A 15846-nucleotide genomic window follows, 5' to 3' on the forward strand; every position below is an offset into this window, starting at 1 on the left:
TGGTTCATGGGGTCGTGGAGAGTCGGACACGACTGAGAGACTGAACTGAACTGAACTGAACAGATATAAACCTTTAATGAATGTTCACAGATCTGTGTAAACACTGCACAGAGCAAGGGAAATTTCATTTCTACCACCTAGAAGGCTCCCTTGTTCTTCTCTGTCAATACCCTTCCCCAACAAAGGTAGCCATAAGTTTGACCTCTATCACCATAGTTTTGCTTATTCCTGAACTTCATATAAGTGAAATCACATGTTACTTACTCTACTGTTTCTTGTTTTTGCTCAACATGTCTGTGAGATTCATCTCTGGGTAGGCACTATTATCAACTTATTATTTTACAGACATAGAAACAGGTTTGAGATGGTTAAGCAGCTAGGCCAAAGTTCTGCAGCTAGACAAATTCAGGATTTGAATCCAAGCTATCTGATTCCAGAGCTGATGGTCCTAACCACTGAGCAAAGAATTACTGATGAAGTTTCTTCATACTTTTATTTTGTCCAAACCTTGATTTGCTGATGCGTCATCATTGTTGAAAAAAAAGAGCCTTAGGGAAATTATCCTCTTAACTGTAAATAGTGCTTTATTTAACTTCCCACTTGATAGAACGGCTATTTTTAGCTCTGCAAAAGATATGACTCTGCTGAAGGTTGAGTGGATGACCAAATGGAAAATCCGTGAGTTGGGAAAGTCATGTGGGATTATCTGGGGGAAGCTCAGGACATGAGGCACATGGAGCAGTGCCTTTCTAATGTCAGCAGGGAAGGGCTTGGAAGTTTTGCAAACACGCATGGATTTTTTAGATCTTAGCCTCTGATGTCCAGAGCTGTGTTTCTATTTTTTTATGCCTCTTCAAATGTGTGCCTGCCTCAGAGTACTAGTCACTAGCCCCGTGGAGACAGAGAACATGGTGTCAAAGAGAAAGTGGAGTCTAAGCCAAACCTTTGGCTTATAGTTCAACGTAGAAGAGAAATGAATATCATACTGTGTAAAAGGTTGATGTGGTTTTTTAAAAGTTAAGGGGGATGATTTCAAACTTATTGAAAGTTGTAATAATACAAAGAACTCACATGATACCCTTTACTCAAAAAATTTTTTGCCATTTGCCATATTTGCTTCATTCTCTTTCATGTATATATATATATATATATGAACACACTCATATCTATGTGTGAATTTTCCTGAGCCATAGGAATAAGCAGAATGCACATATAATATCTCTTTATTCCTTAATTTAAAAATGTAGTCTCTAAGAACAAAGATAGTCTCAATATACCAACAGTATAGATATAAAACTCAGAGAATCTAATAGCAATACAATACTCTCAAACTAATCTAATGTTCATATTGCAGTTTTATCAGTTGTCCTAATAATGTATTTTTCCTGGTATAATTCCTATCCAGGATCATGTATTTTATTTAGTTATCATGTCATTTTAGTGGTCTTTAATCTAGAACAGTTCCTCAGCCTTTTATAGGATGTCCCTCAACTTGGACTTTTCTGATGTCTCTTCATGTTGTTAAAGAGGTTATTATGCATTTTTGGCATGAAAATTAAATAAGTGATGTTATGTCCTCAGTCCTAAAGCAGAAGATGCATTTTATTGGTTTGTCTCAATATTCATGATGTTAATTTTTGTCCCTTGTGTACACAGTGTCTGCCAGTCTTATTCACTGCAAGGTGATGTTTTCCTTTGTAATAATTTGTGGGGAGATACCTTAAGATTATGTATATATCTTGTTCTCTTACTTGCACCCCACAGATTTAGCATCTATTGATGAGTCTTGCCTGACTCATTTGCAAAATGGTGATTTTTATATTTCCATCATTTCCTATATTTCTTTAAAACATTCTAATAAAACATGCCACTTATATATTATCTATTAGCAATATGGTACATGCTTAATTGCTCAGTCATGTCTGACTCTTTGTGACCCATGGAGCTCCTCTGTTCATGGGAATTTTCAGGCAAGAATATTGAAGTGGGTTGTTAATTTAAAAAATTCACCTATTAGCAATGGACACATGATTTTTTAAAATTAATTTTTATTGCTATACAGTTGATTTACAATGTTGTTCTAGTTTCTGCTATACAGCAAAATGAATCAGTTATACATACACATTTATCCACTCTTTCTTACATTCTTTTCCCACGTAGGTCATTACAGAGTATTGAGTAGAGTTCCCTGTAGATACAGTAGGTCCTTAGTAGTTATGTAGTTTTTGTATAGTGGTGTGTATACGACACATGATTTCTCATTCGGTAGGTTCATTACCAACATTTATTTTGATGCTCAAATTTCCTGAGGTTTGGTCTGCAGGTGTCCCATCCAGCCAGCTCCTGTATCCTTTTGACCTGCCTCCCATAATTTTATTGAGCAGTTCCTTCTTTTCTGGTACAACAAGATGTTCTAAACTCATCTTTTATCTTCTTTTCTCCAGACTGGGAATCAGCCATGTATTCAAGGGACTCTTCTGGGTTTTTTTTTTTTTTTTTTCAGTGAGAACTGGTATTTCAAAATCAAGAGCTGAATGCTGGTTGCATGCATTCATTGCTACCAGTGTGTCACTGTTTCTAGATCCTTTCAGGTGCCATATAAGAGGTTCAAAAACATGTATTTTAGAAATTATGAATTCATAATTATGCCTCCAGTTCTAATCCTGCCTCACAGTGTTCTTCCTTGGCTTCCCAACTGAAATATTTCCTTTCAAAATTATTGAAATATTTACTGATTTCCTTAGTTCTGTAATATACACAAAATAGTTTCTGAATTGCTATATATTTGTACTCTGAAAGATAAACCTATTAAGAGTTCAAGATTTGTAAGGACTTGCCTGGTGGTCCAGTGGTTAAGACTCTGCACGAATTCAATCCTTGGTTGGAGAACTAAGATCCCACATGCCATGTGGTATGGCCAAAAGATTAAAAAGATTTCAAGGTTTGTATGTCCTTTTTGTCTTTAAATGCATGTACACGATCAAAGTGTTCTCTTCAGGAGTTATGTGGAATAGGTTCTCATTGCTCCTCCTTCCTTTACCCCATAATTTTTATTCATTTGAAATACTGTTGAATCCTTTTGCTTCTCTTTGAATTGAGTTTTTCCTCTCACGTTGATTTAATTTTCTGAATACATAAAATGATTTCAAAAGTCGAAACTATAGTAAAAGTTGTATTCATAGATGTCATTCCTTCCCTGATTCCCATTACTCATTTCCCCCACTCCTTAAAGTAAGCAATTTCATTATTTTCTGGCTCATTCTTCCAGTGTGATTTGCCAAGATAAGCAGAAAAAGTGGAATGTTCCAAGAGTTTGCATGTCATTCTTGTTCAGGGGCTATTATAATCTTCTCTGTATGGTTCCAATTTTAGTGTATGTGCTGCTGAAATGAGTACTTACATGCTTTTAGCAGTGGTTGGAAGTCAGAATAGGTTGATGTAAGAGGACAGTGTGGTGGAGTTTCAGACAAGGGTAAGGAAGCAGGAGTCCCTGATTAAGCAGGCAGTGCAGTGTGGCCCACAGGACCTTGGGCTTTAGAATCAAGCCTATTTTCAGTCTTGTTTCCACCATTTATTTACATGCTGGGTGACACCATAGACAAATCATTGTATGCCTTCTTTCAGATAGGAATATTAGGACCTACTTTATACAATTATTTGAGTATAAACTAATGACACATCTGCAATGTTTGAGAGTAACTATAATTGATAGCTAATATCTTAATAATAACAATAACAGCAAATCATCACATAATTAAAGAGATGAGACTGATGGCAGAGATGTATTTAATAGTATTGTATGGTGCTCACACTAGGGGGGTTGGATGGGAAGGGTGGGAGTTGAGGCCTAAGAGGGAGGGATATATGTATACTGATGGCCGATTCATGTTGTTGTGTGGCAGAAATTGACACAACATTGTAAAGCAATTGTCCTCCAATTAAAAACAAATTGAAGGAAAATAGTACTGCATGGTTCTCATAGATGAGCCTCTTCAGGTGGAGAGATAGCAGACTTACATATTTGTAACATTTGTACCCAAGTGTTAACATTTCCCAGGAAAAACTGTACAAATAACTTAGTCAGAAAAATCAGAGTATATTTACGACTAACTTTGCAAATTCCTAAAATAGTTTAATACTAGAGTTGGGGTACATTTTCTATAAAGCGTCAGATGGTGAATATTTTAGGCTTCTTTAAAATTTAGGGTCATACAGTCTTTGTGGCAACTACTCAACTTGATGTAGCACAAAAAGTTATATACAATACTTAAACAATAAACATAGATGTGTTCCAGTGAAACCTCATTTATGGACACTATACTTCAAATTTTGTATAATTTTCACATGTCATAGATATTATTTTGTTTTTTCCTGACCACTAAAAAAGGTAAAACCATTTGTAACTCATCAGTTGTATAAAAGCAAGATGTAGACCAGTCTCGACCTGTGAACCATGTTTTGCTGATCTCTAGTTTAAGAGAAGAAAATACTTTTAGATTCAAAATAAAGATGAGGGCTTTACCATGCAATTAAGACATGAATATCTAATTGGTTTTAAATTAAAGTAACTGCATCTGGTCCCATCACTTCATGGGAAATAGATGGAAAAACAGTGGAAACAGTGTCAGACTTTATTTTTTTGGGCTCCAAAATCACTGCAGATGCTGATTGCAGCCATCAAATTAAAAGACACTTACTCCTTGGAAGGAAAGTTATGACCAACCTTGATAGTATATTAAAAAGCAGAGACATTACTTTGCCAACAAAGGTCCGTCTAGTCAAGGCTATGGTTTTTCCTGTGGTCATGTATGGATGTGAGAGTTGGACTGTGAAGAAAGCTGATCGCCAAAGAATTGATGCTTTTGAACTGTGGTGTTGGAGAAGACTCTTGAGAGTCCCTTATACTGCAAGGAGATCCAACCAGTCCATTCTAAAGGAGATCAATCCTGGATGTTCATTGGAAGGACTGATGCTAAAGCTGAAACTGCAATACTTTGGCCACCTCATGCAACGAGTTGACTCACTGGAAAAGACTCTGATGCTAGGAAAGGTTGGGGGCGGGAGGAGAAGGGGACGACCGAGAATGAGATGGCTGGATGGCATCACCGACTCGATGGACATGAATTTGAGTGAACTCCGGGAGTTGGTGATGGACAGGGAGGCCTGGGGTGCTGTGATTCATGGGGTCGCGGAGAGTCGGACACGACTGAGCAACTGAACTGAACTGAACTTATAAATAACCACAGAATGGTCTTCATATAGAAATCTTCATGATTTGAGCTACTTTATTAGAACTAAATCACATTTTAGCAAGATCCTCTGAGAAATACAGTATTCATTTATTTCTAACATTTTGATTGTTTAACCATCCAGAACTAATAATTAGTAAGGTTGGACACGTACAAGGTCAAAAGGTGTGTGGGGTTCTGGGATGGGAAGCAGGATCTCTGAGAAGAGGTATGTACAGTAAGATTATAAGTGGTGAGAAGTGGTGATCTGAGAAAAGAGGTAACACTGAGATCTGGAGGCCTTGATACAAAAGAACAGCTTAGTAGAGGTAAGAAGAAGTAAAGTAGGAGGGTGGGAGTTGTTAAAAAAAAGAATTAGAGCTCAAAGGTGATAGGTCATTTTTTTCTAGCTGTATTGAGGTATCCGTTCCGTTCCGTTCAGTCGTGTCCGACTCTTTGCGACCCCGTGGACTGTAGCCTACCAGGCTTCTCCATCCATGGGATTCTACAGGTAAGAATACTGGAGTGGTTTACCATTTCCTTCTCCAGGGGATCTTCCCGACGCAGGGATCGAACCCAGGTCTCCCTCATTGGAGGCAGACGCTTTAACCTCTGAGCCACCAGGGAAGCCCCTATTGAGGTATAACACCATGTAAATTTAAGGTGTACAGTGTGCTGATTTGATACACTTATGTGTTGTAAAATGACTATCAAAGTGATAGGATACGTCATCTGGGATAACTGCAAACTCAAACTCTAATCTGAGGTCAGAAGACTTTGGATTCGTCATCTGACTTTTCTTTCTTTCTTAACCAGCCATGTAGTCTTGAGTTAGTTAGATCTGTGTTGATTGGGAGTGTTTTGAGGAAAGAGCATGATGTCTTATAATTATACTACCTCTGTTTGAAACCCAGTTTGCTTCCTTATGAGCTGTGCTACTTTGATTAAGCCGTGTCATTGTTGTGCTTTGAGTTCCTCATTCACTAATGGAATATTAAACATTCCCTCCCAGGCTTATTAGGACTAAATGAAATAACTATGTACAATTTTTATCTGAATGTTTATTATTATGAACAAGGTTTGGGGACAGTATTTGGAGGGTCAGTAGCAGAGATTCAAAGTTGCTGACCATGAAGGCAGCAAGATCAGCTCAAACAACCTTGAATAAATGCTGGAGACTTTGAGGATGGTAGAGTGGCATCCTTGAGTTCTGATATGTGATGAGAAGATAGAGTTTTGTAATTATATGGGATGAATTGATAGAAGTTAATATAATAATGATCTGGAATATTTGGGAACTTCTAAGTTTAATAATATTGTAAATCTTATCTTCTAAAAAATATTTAAAGTTGTCTTTACATTTTGTAGCATCAAACTCTAAAGCCAGATGACAGAAAGTTCCAAGTGTTATAGAGAATGATATTAAGTGACTCAGTAAATATTAATATAGAATTAATACCTCTTTTTTCTTCAAAGTCCTTTATGGCTGAGTAGCACTCTTAGCGGGGCTTCCCTGGTGGCTCAGAGGTTAAAGCGTCTGCCTCCAATGCGCGAGACCCGGGTTCGATCCCTGGGTCGGGAAGATCCCCTGGAGAAGGAAACAGTAACCCACTCCAGTATTCTTGCCTGAAGAATCCCATGGACGGAGAAGCCTAGTAGGCTACAGTCCACGGGGTCGCAAAGAGTCGGACACGACTGAGCAACGGAACGGAGCACTTTTAGCAATATTTTTAGTCCCTATCAAGTTATGGTGTGATTATTAAAGTATAATAGATTACAGAGCTTGTCTCCGTTGCTACCTCATTCTTTATTCTATACTTAGGAAGCTGGGGTTCAGGTAAACCACACAGTATATCATCAGTGTCTCCCACTTTGCTTCCACATATGATTCGCCTTATGATACACTTCTCCGAGTTTCTTATGTTGGTTTTCCTCTCTCTTCATCCCATATTCTTATCTGCTGGCTCTGATGATTACCTATGCTTTGATTTTTCTCTTGCTCACCTGGATTCTCACCTTGCTGCCTGCTGACTTCTGGTAATTGTCTTTTCACTCTCTGAACACTGATCTGGCTACCTGTGGCTACTCATAGGCTCTGGTTACCCTATATTCTGTTACTCCACCCTTTAATTTACTGGTTTGATTCATAGTTGTCTTTAAAGTCTTTCATTTAGTTTTATATAATGCTTATTTTGTAAATAAAATGGCAACAATGTCTTAAAAATGAAAAATATGTGGAGCTGAAATTTGTATAATGTAGGGCATCAAAGGAAAAATAGGTTCAGAATGTATCAAGAAATAAATTAGAATAAAAATTAAGAATGAGTTATAGATTTTCACATTCTCCAATGACTTAAAAATGGTTAGATGACAAAATATTATTATTTTTTCTTTGTTTCTTAAGCTCTAGTCTTTTGTTTAATTTCACTTATGTTTCTATGACAGTTTAGAAACGCCAGTCGTACTGAGTGGTACCGTGTGTTGTGGTTACCCTTGTTTGTTTTTGTAGCTTGTAAGTTGAATATGGATTTACTAAAAAAATATTGTCAGATTATGAAATTTCTAGGTTTTTTGCTTTATAATTAATTACTTGTAATGATAATAATTTCCACTTGAATTGACATTATTGTATCATTTGCATAAAGCATTTTAACAGTTATTACAATGAACATAGCCATGTTCTTAAAATTGGGTGATAAAAAAGAAACCTACTGTAAGATTTGGTATATTGCAATAAAGTTTAAAAATTAAAAATGACTAGCCTTCCTAGGTTAGTCTTCTACAACTTGTTTTTTCTTGTGACAATATTTTGGAGATCCTGGGGTACATGGAATCAGTTTTTCTCTTAACTCGTGGACACAAGGATCAATTCCCTACTGACTCAGAAGATGTTGTTATTCCACCTGATAAAAATGCAGAATACACACACATCTATTACACAATAACAGCAGCCCTTAATAATTCTATCGGGTCATTCTCAAAAAGGATTTGTGATGCCCAAGGCAGATTGTGGCCTGCTTTTTGCCATGTTCTTCAATGCTGTTGAAGAATTTGTATATCTTCTGCTGGGTTGTTACCTTGCAGAGTTTTCTGGAAGTTCTTGTCCCTAAAATTCTTTCAGAAATTCTTAGTATTATCTTAGGGAGTCTTACATCTCATTTTGAAAGTCTGCACTATTGGTGTATTGTTTTCATACCTGTGATAGGAGGGCATGGTAACCTGCTTCAGTATTCTTGCCTGGGGAATCCCGTGGACAGAGGAGCCTGGCGGGCTCCAGTCCATGGGGTCACAAAGAGTCAATAGGACTGAAGTGACTTAGCACACATGCACATACCTATGATAGAGTTAGGAAATACCAATTTGACATTTCTACTTGGGTCCTAAGTTCTCCTCACCTGAAATATATAAATAAAAAGTGATATGTAAATGAAAATCCTTCTCATTGGCTCCCCAGTGGTGACTACACCTATCTACTACATATCAATTTTCTTGGTTAAGGTTGTACTGATTCTTGTCTTGCCTTTGTAACTAAGGTTTAAAGAATGTAGTCGCTAGAAAAAGCTCAAGCTTTATTCTGATGTAATGGGCCTCAGTGATTGAGGAGCAACAATAACAATGGGTCTCATGCTGAAATGATTCAACAACACTTTTCGGTAGGTATTGTGCTAGGCATGGGGCATGCAGTGGTGAAGAGCATCTCTATCCCCAAGGATATTACAGTTCAGTAGTGGAGTTTGTTGTTGTTCAGTTGCTAAGCTGTGTCCAATTCTTTTGCCAGCCTATGGACTGTAACCCTTCAAGTTCCTCTGTCCATGGGAAAGTGGAGACTGACAAGAAAATGGAAAGTTGCACTGTGGTGTGTTGAAGTTGGCAAGTTGCTTGATCTTCCTGAACTAAGACATGAGACTCTCATAAAGGTTGTTAAATGAGATTGTGAATGTAAAGTGCTTAGCTTTGAGCTCAGCACATGTAGCAGAAAGGACTACAGAGGCATGAGATTAGGCACCTTGCCTAATCTTGGAGGAATGGGCTGGCAGTTGTCATCAAAAGCTGCTCAGAGGACATGGTGACCTGATGGAGCTGAATTCTGAATGATAAAAAAGAATGTTTGGGAGCAGGATGCTTGTCTTTGTTGTTTGGTCTTCTTTGTCTTTAACTGAACATTAAACTGCATGGATGGGTTTTTGTCAATATATTGGGTATTTGTCAATATATTATACATAATTAAGACCTTGTTATATGTTGCTATCTTTTATTATTACCCTTAATTTTCTTTCAGAGAATTAAAGATGGCAGCATAATTGATTCGGTTAAAACAGTCTGTGTGGGGGATCACATTGAAGCCATCAATGGAGAAAATATCATTGGGTGGCGTCACTTTGATGTTGCTAAGAAGTTAAAGGAACTAAAAAAAGAGGAACTCTTTACCTTGACATTAATAGAACCTAAGAAGGCCTTCGGTAAGTCATTTTGGCTTATCTTTCTCAGGGGAATGAGTACTGTGATATGATGTCATGTGCTTTTCTATATCAGTTAAGAACATAGGAAATGATAGACAAGCTCTACTTATAAGGAAAACAAACATAAAAGGAGAAAAAAAATTGCTTAGAAGAATATTTTCTTAAAAGGACATTTGGAGTTAGAAAGTCTAATGACTAGTGACTATGAATTTGTTCCAAGCTCGAAGAACAGCACACTGCATTGATTTCATCTTGCTGAGCAGGGAGATGTTTGACTGAGCTCTCTGAACAGTAGTAACTGTCATTCAAGGACCTCAATAGCAGAAACTGTAGTTACACATAGAACTGGTATTTAAAGTAGCTATCTAGTCTATTTTAAAGACTTCCTTCAATACTTTTCCTCCACTGGCATTTTGAACTTGGCAGTGTGGAATGGTAGGGAACTGCTTCTGCTTTGGTGTGGCATCTGTACTTGCTTGGTTTTAGCCATGGCAGCTGTGTTCCAACTGTTGTTCAAACCCCCAGGGCCATCTCATCTACAGGAAAGTGTGCCAGCCCCTCTCTCTCACTACCCGTAATCACAGCACTATTTTAATAAGCCAAATGATGGCCTAGTGCTCATCAGTGTTAAAATATCTTCAGCAGAATCATCCTAGGCCTGCCCTTACTCATCCGTGACTCCACCTACCTTATGTTCTTTGGTCTATCACACAACATAAAGATTCCTTATAGTTTGTTTCCAATGGCTGCTTTCTCAGGGCAGTTAATGACAGTGATTGGAGAACACGGCAGGTCTGGGCAATTATATTTCCCCACCCTTAGCAAGTAAGGGGCAGATCCTAGCCATATGAAATTGAAAAAATTTCTCTGGCTTCCAAGTGATTCTGTGCCATGTAATAGAAATGCGGTGTAGGTGGCATTGCTTGTGGGAGACAGAGTTCCAAGAAGATGTCAGAAAAGGACGTCTTATGCCCTTGCTGCTCCTGGAGGGGCCATTCTAGGAACTATTGCTGCAGATACCATGATTCTACATGGTGTCTTATAGCATCTGAGCTCACTTCCCACAGAGGAAGGTGGGCCAGCACTCAGATTTCCATCTAGCAGCTCCCCTTTATTATCTTTTTTTCATTAAAAAAAACTTTTTATTTTATATTGGAGTATAGCCAGTTTACAATGTTATGATAGTTTCAGGTGGACAGCAACGGGACTCAGCCATACATATATATGTATCTATTGTCCCCCAAACTCCTCTCCCATCTGGGCTGCCACATAACATTGAGCAGAGTTCTCTGTGCTATTCAGTAGGTCCTTGTTGGCTATCCAGTTTAAATATAGCAGTGTGTACATGTCGATCCCAAACTCCCTATGTCTCCCCGCCCATCCTTTCCCCTGATAATTATAACTTTGTTCTGTAAGTCTGTTTTTGTTTTGTAAATAGCTTCATTTGTATAATTTCTTTTTAGATTCCACATATAAGGGATGTCATATGATATTTCTCTTTGTCTGATTTACTTCACTCAGTGTGACAATTTCTAGGTCCATCCATGTTGCTGCAAATGACTTTATTTTATTCTTTTTAATGGTTGGGTAATAGTTCATTGTATATATGTACCACATCTTCTTTGTCCATTCCTGTGTCGATGGACATTTAGGTTGCTTCCATGTCTTGGCTATTGTAAACAATGTTAGTGGCTCCTTTTGAAATGGCTTTGTTTAATAACCAGCTTCCCAGACATCACAGCATATAGAATGATAGGACATAGGCAGTTTGAGATAAATATTATTTGATTTAGATTCTTTGTAAATCTGTTTTTCTCTTAGAACAATTCAAGTAATATAGTTTCTTTCTACACTTATCTCTACCACATAATCTATTTTCCAGAGTTAATCTCTTCCTGTTTTTCCTTGTCTGCATATAAATTTTGTGGTCCCTGTGTTTTTTATAGTCACTGATACACCTTAAGTTGGATGTTAGGTTGATAATAGTCTTGGATGTACAGAGGTCATTGTATTTAGCTATTCCTGCTCCATGATTAGAGTTTTCCTTCAATATTTGAGACACATGTGTAGATAGTTGGTGTACTTCACTGCCTTACATGCCTGCAATGGCTGAACCTGATCTTTGCTTCATGTGAATTCCATGGACAAATTTGAAGAGGACAATGAATAGGTTACGTTATTTTGGTAGCTCACATTCTGGTGATAAAGGTTAAGGTACCTAGAGACTGATTTGGGAGCAGTAACAAGTTTTTGTTTTCCAAGGTTTCAAAGGCAGCTTCACTCACTTTAACCCAAATTATATCTGCTGGTCACATCCACAACTGGTTATTGGTTTTGCTTTTGCTCCATCCCTTCATTCCTTCTAGAGTTACTTCTCCACTGATCTCCAGTAGCATACTGGGCACCTACCGACCTGGGGAATTCCTCATTCAGTAGCCTATCATTTTGCCCTCTGATACTGTTCATGGGGTTCTCAAGGCAAGTATACTGAAGTGGTTTGCCATTCCCTTCTCCAGTGGACCACATTCGGCTGTGGTCCATGTGATCAGATCAACTAGTTTCCTGTGATTATGATTTCAGTGTGTCTGCCTCTGATGCCCCCTCACAATACCTACCGTCTTATTTGGGTTTCTCTTACCTTAGTCGTGGAAAATCTCTTCACAGCTGCTCCAGCAAAGTGCAGCCGCTGTACCTTACCTTGGACGAGCGGTATCTCCTCAAGGCCGCTCCTCCTAACCTTGAACGTGGAGTAGCTCCTCTTGCCCCTCCTTCGCCCATGCAGCCACCGCCTGTTGGACGTGGGGCAGCTCCTCCCGGCCGCTGGCCCTGGCCTCAGGTGTGGGACAGCTCCTCTTGGCGCACCTCTTTGCCTAGTCGGTTGCGGCCGGTGTCTCTCGCGTCTGCGCTGCCGGGGCCTGTGTCTCTCGCGTCTTCACCGCCGGGGCCGGCGTCTCTCGCGTCTGTGCCGAAGCAAGGTCCGGTGCTGTAAAGAGCAATATTGCATAGGAACCTGGAATGTTAGGTCCATGAATCAAGGCAAACTGGAAGTGGTCAAACAGGAGATGGCAAGAGTGAACATAGACATTCTAGGAATCAGTGAATTAAAATGGACTGGAATGGGTGAATTGAACTCAGATTACCATTATATCTACTACTGTGGGCAGGAATCCCTTAGAAGAAATGGAGTAGCCATCATGGTCAACAAAAGAGTACGAAATGCAATACTTGGATGCAATCTTAAAAACGACAGAATGATTTCTGTTCGTTTCCAAGGCAAACCATTCAATATTACAGTAATCCAGGCCTATGCCCCTACCAGTAATGCTGAAGAAGCCAAAGTTGAACGGTTCTATGAAGACCTACAAGACCTTTTAGAATGAACACCCAAAAAAGATGTCCTTTTCATTATAGGGGACTGGAATGCAAAAGTAGGAAGTCAAGAAACACCTGGAGTAACAGGCAAATTTGGCCTTGGAGCACGGAATGAAGCAGGGCAAAGGCTAATAGAGTTTTGTCAAGGGAACGCACTGGTCATAGCAAACAGCCTTTCCAACAACACACGAGAAGACTCTACACGTGGACATCACCAGATGGTCAACACCGAAATCAGATTGATTATATTCTTTGCAGCCAAAGATGGAGAAGCTGTATACAGTTAGCAAAAACAAGACCAGGAGCTGACTGTGGCTCAGATCATGAACTTCTTATTGCCAAATTCAGACTTAAATTGAAGAAAGTAGGGAAAACCACTAGAGCATTCAGATATGACCTCAATCAAATCCCTTATGATTATACAGTGGAAGTGAGAAATAGATTTAAGGGACTAGATCTGATAGATAGAGTGCCTGATGAACTCTGTATGGAGGTTCGTGACATTGTACAGGAGACAGGGACCAAGACCATCCCCATGGAAAAGAAATGCAAAAAAGCAAAATGGCTGTCTGAGGAGGCCTTAAAAATAGCTGTGAAAAGAAGAGAAGCGAAAAGCAAAGGAGAAAAGGTAAGATATAAGCATCTGAATGCAGAGATCCAAAGAATAGCAAGGAGATATAAGAAAGCCTTCCTCAGTGATCAATGCAAAGAAATAGAGGAAAATAACAGAATAGGAAAAACAAGAGATCTCTTCAAGAAAAGTAGAGATTCCAAGGGGAACATTTCATGCAAAGATGGGCTCAATAAAGGACAGAAATGGTATGGACCTAACAGAAGCAGAAGATATTAAGAAGAGGTGGCAAGAATACACAGAAGAACTGTACAAAAAAGATCTTCACGACCAAGATAGTCACGATAACGTGATCACTGACCTAGAGCCAGACATCTTGGAATGTAAAGTCAAGTGGGCCTTAGAAAGCCTCACTATGAACAAAGCTAGTGGAGGTGATGGAATTCCAGTTGAGCTATTTCAAATCTTGAAAGATGATGCTGTGAAAGTGCTGCACGCAATATGCCAGCAAATTTGGAAAACTCAGCAGTGGCCACAGGACTGGAAAAGGTCAGTCTTCATTCCAATCCCAAAGAAAGGCAATGCCAAAGAATGCTCAAACTACCACACAAGTGCACTCATCTCACATGCTAGTAAAGTCATGCTCAAAATTCTCCAAGCCAGGCTTCAGCAATATGTGAACCGTGAACTCCCAGATGTTCAAGCAGGTTTTAGAAAAGGCAGAGGCACCAGAGATCAAATTGCCAACATCCGCTGGATCATGGAGAAAGCAAGAGAGTTCCAGAAAAACATCTATTTCTGCTTCATTGACTATGCCAAAGCCTTTGACTGTGTGGATCACAATAAACTGTGGAACATTCTGAAAGAGATGGGAATACCAGACCACCTGACCTGCCTCTTGAGAAACCTGTATGCAGGTCAGGAAGGAACAGTCAGAACTGTACATGGAACAACAGACTGGTTCCAAATAGGAAAAGGAGTGTGTCAAGGCTGTATATTGTCACCTTGCTTATTTAACTTCTATGCAGAGTACATCATGAGGAACGCTGGGCTGGAAGAAGCACAAGCTGGAATCAAGATTGCTGGGAGAAATATCAATAATCTCAGATATGCAGATGACACTACCCTTATGGCAGAAAGTGAAGAGGAACTGAAAAGCCTCTTGTTGAAAGTGAAAGAGGAGAGTGAAAAGGTTGGCTTGAAGCTCAACATTCAGAAAACAAAGATCATGGCATCTGGTCCCATCACTTCATGGGAAATAGATGGAAAAACGGTGGAAACAGTGTCAGACTTTATTTTTTTGGGCTCCAAAATCACTGCAGATGGTGATTGCAGCCATGAAATTAAAAGACGCTTACTCCTTGGAAGGAAAGTTATGACCAACCTTGATAATATATTGAAAAGCAGAGACATTACTTTGCCAACAAAGGTCCGTCTAGTCAAGGCTATGGTTTTTCCTGTGGTCATATATGGATGTGAGAGTTAGACTGTGAAGAAAGCTGATCGCCAAAGAATTGATGCTTTTGAACTGTGGTGCTGGAGAAGACTCTTGAGAGTCCCTTGTACCGCCAGGAGATCCAACCAGTCCATTCTAAAGGAGATCAATCCTGGATGTTCATTGGAAGGACTGATGCTAAAGCTGAAGCTGCAATACTTTGGCCACCTCTTGCGACGAGTTGACTCACTGGAAAAGACTCTGATGCTGGGAAAGGTTGGGGGCGGGAGGAGAAGGGGACGACCGAGAGTGAGATGGCTGGATGGCATCACCGACTCTGTGGACATGAGTTTGAGTGAACTCCGGGAGTTGGTGATGGACAGGGAGGCCTGGCGTGCTGTGATTCATGGGGTCGCGGAGAGTTGGACACGACTGAGTGACTGAACTGAACTGATATCTGCTGGTCTATATGTATTTTCCACTCTGTTGATTGATCTTTGCCTCTGGGCTCTAGCCTGGGGTCTTTTAGAACAGGACTTGCTTCTCTGCCTAGCTGTGAGTCCTTAATTTTGGTGCCTTTCTTTGTTGCCTCTTGGATAAAGGCAATTCGTTTGTTCCTCATCCTGTGACCTTTGCCCAGCACTTAGCTCTTTGCCAGGAAGGCAGTATACATCAGGAGGTACTTGGGGGACCCGTCTCGGCCCCCTTTTCTCCATCCCAATCTTATCTTGTGCTATGTTTCCTTCCCGCCTGTGTTTTTCTAGCATTTCCATTGATGCG

General features: G+C 39.5%; 1 protein-coding gene and 1 non-coding gene across 3 annotated transcripts in view; one reads left to right on the forward strand and one right to left on the reverse strand.

The window, feature by feature from the left end:
* GIPC2 (GIPC PDZ domain containing family member 2) overlaps positions 1-15846 on the forward strand; it is a 106520-nt gene that overhangs the window by 31619 nt on the left and 59055 nt on the right. For both annotated transcript variants that reach the window (XM_088835424.1, XM_055401326.2), the window contains one exon: positions 9508-9688. In XM_088835424.1, the coding sequence (XP_088691550.1) occupies positions 9508-9688 (181 nt within the window). The remainder of the gene's footprint in view (positions 1-9507; positions 9689-15846) is intronic.
* Positions 3290-3396, reverse strand: LOC129541857 (U6 spliceosomal RNA). Its single transcript, XR_008682915.2, has one exon. It is a non-coding gene; the product is annotated as a U6 spliceosomal RNA (small nuclear RNA).

This window comes from Moschus berezovskii, chromosome 4 (assembly GCF_049115385.1).
Source record: "Moschus berezovskii isolate FMDL1 chromosome 4, NW_MosBer_1.0, whole genome shotgun sequence".
NCBI lineage: Eukaryota > Metazoa > Chordata > Mammalia > Artiodactyla > Moschidae > Moschus > Moschus berezovskii.